The following is a 7,912-nucleotide window of genomic DNA, read 5'->3' as shown; positions in this document are numbered from 1 at the left end:
ATGGAATTTAGATGGTGGTACCGGTGCTTTTCATCGAACACATGGTGTATATAGCTCTAACAGAGAGCAAGCCATCCAGTTTTATTTAACCCTAGTTGATCTAACTCTCAGAAATAAGCATCAGGAATTTTAGAGAGAAGGTACACAAACCGTAGAGAGGAATCCTTTGGTTGAAATGTCGATTCCTGTGACCTGCCCTCACCAAGCGCAGGCGAAAAGGATGGGGTGGTTTGGATCTTCGAGTCTGCAGATTCCACAACTCAAGAAATAGGGGAGAGAGTCTAGAGAGATGGCCAGATGAGGGGGAGAGCCATGGCCGGAGGCCCTGCGTGGCTGAGCAGTTGAGAATGCGATCTTGGAGGAGGCGATGGAGGAGTGCTCTGGTGAGAGATAGTGGGGAGCAGAAGACTGACTAACTGATTCCAGGTTGAATGGGGATTATATAGGGAGCTTATTCGTTGAGAGAGATGTGGAGAGAGATTAGCAGGTTTGTTACTCTAATGTTGCGGTACTACTTGGAGGGAAAATTGAGTTTGGCGGGAAGTATTTGGAGGCAAACTACGCATGAAAAAACTCAAGGAATTTCCTTATTGAAAAAAAAAGATACATCTCAATTTTTTTACAAAATTGGTTAATTACTACATTAGTAATTTTGTACCTTACTGATAAAAATTAAGGAAATTCCTTATGTGATTAACGTGATCCCCTAATGACTGTGTCCCTCTGCTAGCTCTCCCTTCATTTTTATTCAGCAGAATAATATTATTTTAAAAGGGTATCTATATCATATAATATGAAACTAATGTTTCTTTTTTTTCCTATTCTTTTTACCCGATTGTTTTTTTTTCATATCATATAATACAAAACTAAGGGGAGCCATGCATTGTACGGACAAATATGCTTTTAGTTTATCACATTTCTAAATAACACCGAGCCTCTAATTAGTAGGTACGGTCCAACGTTTATTATTGGTCAAACTTGATTTATAGGGTCCGATGCTAGGAGAATTTGTAGTGTTAACGTGTCGAGTGCGGCTTTCTAAAGACAGAACTAACAGCGACGCGTCGCTCTCGGGCTCTCTACTGTTGGTGTTGCCGGCGGCTGGCTTTCTAAAGACAAAGACTAATGGTGATGCGTTGTTCTCGGGCTCTCAGCTGTTGGTGTTGCCGTCGCAGCCGCCGGGGAGGGCAGCGGCATAGATCTCCTTGTGGAGCTTCACGCACAACATCCCTTACAAATAGACGAATTTTAATGCTCATGTCCTAAAATATAAGTATTTTTGTACTCCGACACAGTCTTCGAGATGCATGCTATTTTCACATTATATTTATAAAAATAAAATATTTTAAATAAAAAAGTTACATATTAAGATAGTTTGATTAATGATAAATCTAGTAACCTCAATTTTACATGATTATATTTTTATTTTTTTCTATTAATAGTCAAAGTTAAAAATGGTTGACTTTACATTAGGCTAAAAATGTTTATATTTTGGGACGGAGGGAGTAGTATTTATCTAAAAAGACACATTTGCAATGGCACAGATAAAATAGTGTACACGTGTTCTAGCACTTAAAAATGTGTACACGTGTTCTAGCATTCAGAAGAGTTAGCTAATATATTGCATCTCACCTATCTCCCATTCCTACAAAAATAATCATCTATTTCACTCGTTCCTACAAAAGAAAATCTCTCGTTCCTAAAAAAATGGCAATCATTTATTTCTCTCGTTCCTAAAAAAAAGAATTGCATCTTATCTGTTTCTCTCATTCCTAAAAAGAAAAGAATTGCATCTAATCTATTTATATCGTTCCTGAAAAACATGAAAAAAAAAAGAAGTTCCCGGGCTCATCAATTGAGTCTAGAAACATCTTTTTGCACGTTTCTTTCTCAATTTCCTGGGTTCACTTCTCCTTAACCGGAAGCAGTTGTGACACCGATTGAGAAACACGCTCATCTCCTACGTGTAGGCCTGTGCGCTCCCTTCCAATCTTCATCCAATCTAGTCTCGTTCCCTTGCACTCCGTCGTTGACGGGAGCCACCAAAACAGGCCCGAGCCCCTGCAGCGCCGGCCACCGGTCGCCTCCACGCCGGTGCAGACGTGCCCTAGCTGCCCCGGTGGCCTGTCCCTAGGAATCCAGGTCCAGTTCCGACTCGCGCGGCGTGGCTAGCATCCTCCGCGCGTCCCCGTTACACGTCCCTTGTGCGTGCCACACATCAGCAACAGCGACCTCACCATCACATTTTCACTTGGTGTTGGTGGATCTGTGCTTGGTGATCAAGACGGTCAAGACCCTAAGGCAGTCAAGTGCATATGACGGCAGGTTAGCAAATTGTTAAGCACTAAGTTTTTCTATGCACACCAAGTGTTTGTCATTTTTCTTGTACGCAGATGGCATCTTAAAACTTTACCCTGCATCTTATTGTTTCAATTTTTAATCTAGCTCACAGAAACTCTTATATTAACCATATAATTTAATCTGTACAACCAAAAATATTGGCTCATAGTGCAGTTTAATTCCTCAATTGTCATGTAAAGTCCTTAATTCTTTATTCTGATTGCTTTTGTCAATCCCATCTGCAGCAATGTCTGATCCACTCATGTACTGCTTTGCTATTTTTCTGATCTAGCCAGTAGATAAGATGGTCGTTTTTGTTTGGTTCAATTAAGCAAGCATCAGGGCTGCATCGACGCTGTATCTACTGGATCCTAATCCTAAGCTTCCAGGTACAGTTAACCTCACCTACACATGTTCGGTAGACAAATTTCTTTTGGCTTAAAGGCATAATTATAGAATCAAAAATATTTAGTGGTTGTTCTCAAATTAGGAACACTCATGTATTAACTATATTTCTTATTTTAACACAGAAAATTGATGGATTTGAATAATATTAAGAAGTTATTGCTTTTCCCTAGACCAAGTGATGAGTACCTTGCTGGAATAGATGGTTTTCTTCAGTTTGCATATAGGGAAAAGAGTCTTGAAGATAAGATCCGATGTCCATGTAAGGAGTGTGTCAACAAGTGGTTATTAACGCGGGATGAAGTGTATGATCATTTAGTATGTCATGGAATGTTACTTGGGTATAGTCCTTGGGGTTGTCATGGTGAAACCACATCATTCATCTCTGCCAGCAGTAGGGGAACAGAATCACAAAGTAGAGGAATGGATGGTAGCATGCGCCAACTAGTGCAAGATGCTTTTGGGAACACAAACAATGACCCTCCAGTGAATGAATATGATGTACAAAATTCTTTAAACAGTGGGCCAGACCATGAAACAAAAGCATTCTATGACTTGCTCCGAGATGCTTATGACCCTTTGTGGGAAGGGTGTGAACTTACAAGGCTGTCATTTCTAGTTCTCTTGTTTCACATAAAATCAGTTAACAAGTGGAGTAATAAATCATTAAATGATTTGCTAGCAATCTTGCAACAAGCAATTCCAAATGGTAAGAATTTACCTGGAACATTTGCTGAAGCTAAGAAGATAATAGGAAAGCTTGGACTTAATTATGTCAAAATTCATGTTTGTCCAAATAACTGCCAGCTTTATAGGAAAGCTAAGGCAAACGATGACTTTTGTTCAAAATGTGGTACTTCAAGGTGGAAAAACAAAGAAGATAAAACTACTTTAACAAAGAAGGAAAGGAGAAGGGCAACCCCAAGGAAAGTGTTAAGGTACTTCCCAATTAAGCCAAGGCTTAAGAGGTTATTTATGCACAAGGAAACAGCTATAGCATTAAGATGGCATGATGAGGGTCGTACAAAGGATGGTGTGTTGCGTCATCCAGCTGACTCAGAGGCTTGGAAGTCCATTAACTCTAGGAATCCCCAGTTTGCATCGGATTCTCGAAACATCAGGTTTGCAATGGCTAGTGATGGATTTAATCCTTTTGGGACATTGAGTTCAACTTATAGTTGTTGGCCAGTTGTCTTGATTCCATATAACCTTCCTCCATGGTTATGCATGAAAGCATCTTCTATTATGCTTGCACTAATAATTCCTGGTCCATCTTACCCTGGAAAGGATTTTCATTTATTTATGGAACCAGTTTATGAAGAGTTATTTGATTTATTTGAGGTTGGAACTCCTACATATGATGCATCTCAAAATGAGATGTTTCAGCTTCGTGCTACAGTACTGTTCACTATTAGTGACTATCCTGGGATTGGGATCTTTGCGGGATATAGTGTCAATGGTGAATTTGCTTGTATTACGTGTCGTGAAGAAACGTGCTCTAAACGTTTGAAACATGGACACAAGTATTGTTTCATGGGACATCGTCGATTTCTTCCTCTGGACCATGAATTACGATATAATGAAAATTCTTTTGATGGAACTAAAGAACATAGAGTAGAACCTCTTGCTTATTCTGAAACATCAGTTTTACAAAAGATAGAGAAAATTAATGATTTTGAGAAGTCAAAAACATGGAAATGCCGTAGTGGCTTATTTTCGTTGCCTTACTGGGACTTGAATGTACTCCATCATAATCTTGATGTAATGCATATTGAGAAGAATGTTTGTGACAACATATACGGGACATTGTTAGGACTGGAAGGCAAATCAAAGGATAATTTACAAGCACGCTTGGACCTACAAGAAATGAATATAAGGCCAGATTTGCATCCCATAAGAAAAGCTAATAATAAGTATTATTTGCCTCCTGCTTCCTATACAATGTCTAAACGGGAGAAACAACAATTTTGCAAAGTTCTCCATGATATTAAGGTTCCAGATGGATATGCAGGAAACAACTCAAAATGTATAAATGTTAGTCAAGGGAAAATTTCAGGTCTTAAAAGTCATGACTGTCATATTCTAATGCAAGAACTTCTCCCAGTTGCTTTGCGGGGTGTGCTTCCTAACAATGTCACTTCTGTCTTATTTGATCTATGTGGATATTTTAGAGAACTGAGTTCAAAAGTCCTGTACATTGATGTGCTTGACAAGTTAGAGGAACAAATTAAAATGACATTATGTCGTTTGGAGATGATATTTCCACCAGGTTTTTTTTCCATTATGGTGCACTTGGTTGTTCATTTAGCCACTGAAGCAAAATTAGGAGGTCCTATGTGTTACCGATGTATGTATTTTGTGGAAAGGTACATTTCTCTCACAAATATAATTTCATTTGTTATCTAGTATAGAATTTTTAACATTTTTAATCTTTCTCTTTATTTATGTAGGTATTTGAGTGTATTAAAGTCATATGTGCGTAATAAGGCACATCCTGAAGGATGTATTGCAGAAGCATATTTGGCAGATGAGTGTATGACATTTTGTTCAAGATATCTTGAAGGTTTTGAGACAAAGCATAACCAGCCTACACGAAATGATGATAATGATGAGTCAGTTGCATGTTCAGATGATGAATGCACACCATATCTTTTTCCTCATGTTGGAAAACCACTTGGCAAGCCGAGAAGTTATGTTATTAGGGGCTTGACTAAAATGCAAGCACATAGATATGTGCTCTTCAACTGTCTAGATGTCAACCCATACCTTCGGTATTAGCTCAAGATCATACACTTCATCACTAATCATTTTCTTCAAAGCATACTTCATGACACTTTTTCCTTTTACAGAACTCATGCTGATGAGATTAGAAGAACATATCGGCAAGGCCGCATCACCCCAAAGATTATCGAGCGTATCCAAAATGAAAAATTCCATGAATGGTTCAAAGCTCATGTAAGTTTCGTTTTATTATCATTTAGATCAACAAATAAAATCATGACTAAATAATCCTATGTACACAGATAATGGATATAGAGAGGAAAAATGGCATATGCAGTGTCAAGAATGATCATAGATGCCTGGCTCGTGGTCCGATTGGTCCAGCAAAAAGATATCATGCTTTCAATACCCGTGGCTTCCGGTTTAGGCCTAAACATTTGGATGGAGTGACACAGAATAGCGGAGTTGTCCTAAGTGCAAAAACATCCAGTTATACTAAATCAAGTGACACAAATCCAATATTGGGTGATCTAACATACTATGGTAGAGTCATCGATATTATTGAGCTAAATTACTCTGGACAATTTTCAGTAATACTGTTTAAATGTGAATGGGTTGATGTTGTTTCTGGAAAAGGAGTTAAAAAAGATAAGTATGGTTACACACTAGTTAACTTCTCACATCTCATACATACTGGAGAAAAAGTTGAGCATGAGCCTTTTATTTTCCCCAATCAAGCAGATCAAGTTTATTATGTTGATGATCCAATGAATCCTAGGTGGTCTGTGGTAAGGAAGAACAAACCTAGAGATATATATGACATTGGTGAGGATGAATGGGCAGGTGACATAGAAATTGAGCCATTCCATGTTTCACACCTTGGTGGAATGTCCAGTAATGCAAACAATTACAAGCAATGGGTTAGAACAGATGTTGAAGGAACAACAGTAGATGTTGATAATAATGCTTTGAATAATGAAGGATAACAGAGGAAAATAGTTACTCTTTCATGATTTATTTCATTACTTCAAGGTATATGCAATTACCTGATCTAAAACCTTTTGATGGATTTATTTTTGTTAGCAAAGGTGCTTCCAGTTTTAGAACTATCGAAAACTCTATCCAACTAAATGCATCTAAATCCAACAATATTTATGGTCTTTTAATTTAACTTTTCTGCCTTTTTGGTGTACGGTACAACTATTAGGTCCACTGGTTAAGTATGATCTTACATTATGTTCTTGTGAGAAATATGATTACAAGCGTAGTGGATGAATAATTTGTGGTTACCTTGGCTATTCTTTCTATTAAAAGATAGCAATAATCGTTGTGTTTATATTTATTTCTGATTGATTAAAACCTGTTCATGCATGTTCATGTCCATTCTTTGCTCTATATTGTTTAGTTTCAGGTCCATTATTTTGATGCAGACGCAGTTACATTGGCAAGGTATCTGTCTTTCTAGATTCTATTGATCAGCTCGCTATCTCCATGTCTTCTTTAACAACAAAAGAAATGCCATGTCTTTGCTGATGAACTTGGTTTCTTTTCCTACATGGCCAGGTGGCATCGGGGTGTTACTGTTTCTTTCGGCAAGCGAAAGTGAACAAGCAGCTGTCACTAAGCAACATATGGCAGTTCTAGTCCAAGCAAACATGAGTTTAGGCCAGTCTTCAGTAGTCAATAATAATTCCCAGTGTAGTCTATCTGTATAGATTATTTTAAATTTGTTCGTGTGAGCTTTTCCTTTTCTACTGCTATATTGATTAGTCCTGTAATCATGTCTGGGTTATGTGATCTCTCTAGCATCTTGTTTTTTACCATATTACTGAAATGATTATTCTTTCATATTGCCGAAATGATTATTCTTCCATTTTTTTTTTCTAAGTTCATGATGTAAGACAAAAAGATTCCGTGCAAATACCTCAGCTACATTGTAGCAATTTTGTGATTAAATATTTTTATACACATGTCATGGATCAGAGTCACTCGCTAAATTAAAAAATAAATCCAAGGAGTTATGAACCAAGCCCACAGCCTCATCTATAAATTCTGCATGCTTTCTCACTGTGCTTGTGGTACTTTTATAACTTGAGTCCAGCCATCCTTTTTTTATATATAAAATGGGCATTGGTCAACCCAATGAATGCTTGGTTCATTGATCAAACCACAATTCCTGAAAATAAAGTGTACACATGTGTGTATAAAATTAAATTTCTTAAATTTTGATTAATGCAAAAAAAAACAAGTACAATAATTTACAACTAATGACACAAATGTTTGCTTGCCCAGTTGGCTAGTCTGGTGCGATTCTTGTATATTTACACAGGAGGTTAGGAGTTCAACTCCTCTGTTAGGCAACGTTAGTTGTTTTAGAAAGCAACCCAAGTACTTTTTATGCGATTAGATAATGTTACATCACTATGTTAAATAAACCCACGGCACC

The 7,912-nt window shown here is 37.6% G+C and overlaps 1 protein-coding gene across 1 annotated transcript; it reads left to right on the top strand.

Annotated features, from left to right (window-relative positions):
• The first annotated feature begins 2,877 nt into the window (after positions 1–2,877).
• LOC127761960 (uncharacterized) lies at positions 2,878–6,452 on the top strand. Its single transcript, XM_052286298.1, has 4 exons — positions 2,878–5,111; positions 5,196–5,516; positions 5,595–5,700; positions 5,769–6,452. Exons 1-4 carry the CDS (start codon positions 2,878–2,880, stop codon positions 6,450–6,452), a joined length of 3,345 nt encoding a protein of 1,114 aa, XP_052142258.1.
• The last annotated feature ends 1,460 nt before the right edge of the window (positions 6,453–7,912 follow it).

Source organism: Oryza glaberrima, chromosome 2, assembly GCF_000147395.1.
Source record: "Oryza glaberrima chromosome 2, OglaRS2, whole genome shotgun sequence".
Classification (NCBI taxonomy): domain Eukaryota; kingdom Viridiplantae; phylum Streptophyta; class Magnoliopsida; order Poales; family Poaceae; genus Oryza; species Oryza glaberrima.
Note: the sequence above shows the minus strand (reverse complement) of the source record. Positions and strands in the feature narration are given on the sequence as shown.

Excerpts from the sequence above, each read along its gene's own strand:
- LOC127761960 (XM_052286298.1), top strand. The coding sequence starts at position 2,878 with ATGGATTTGAATAATATTAAGAAGTTATTGCTTTTCCCTAGACCAAGT. Across the intron at positions 5,112-5,195 it reads TGTATGTATTTTGTGGAAAG|GTATTTGAGTGTATTAAAGT; the intron begins GTACATTTCTCT and ends TTATTTATGTAG. Across the intron at positions 5,701-5,768 it reads ATGAATGGTTCAAAGCTCAT|ATAATGGATATAGAGAGGAA; the intron begins GTAAGTTTCGTT and ends CTATGTACACAG.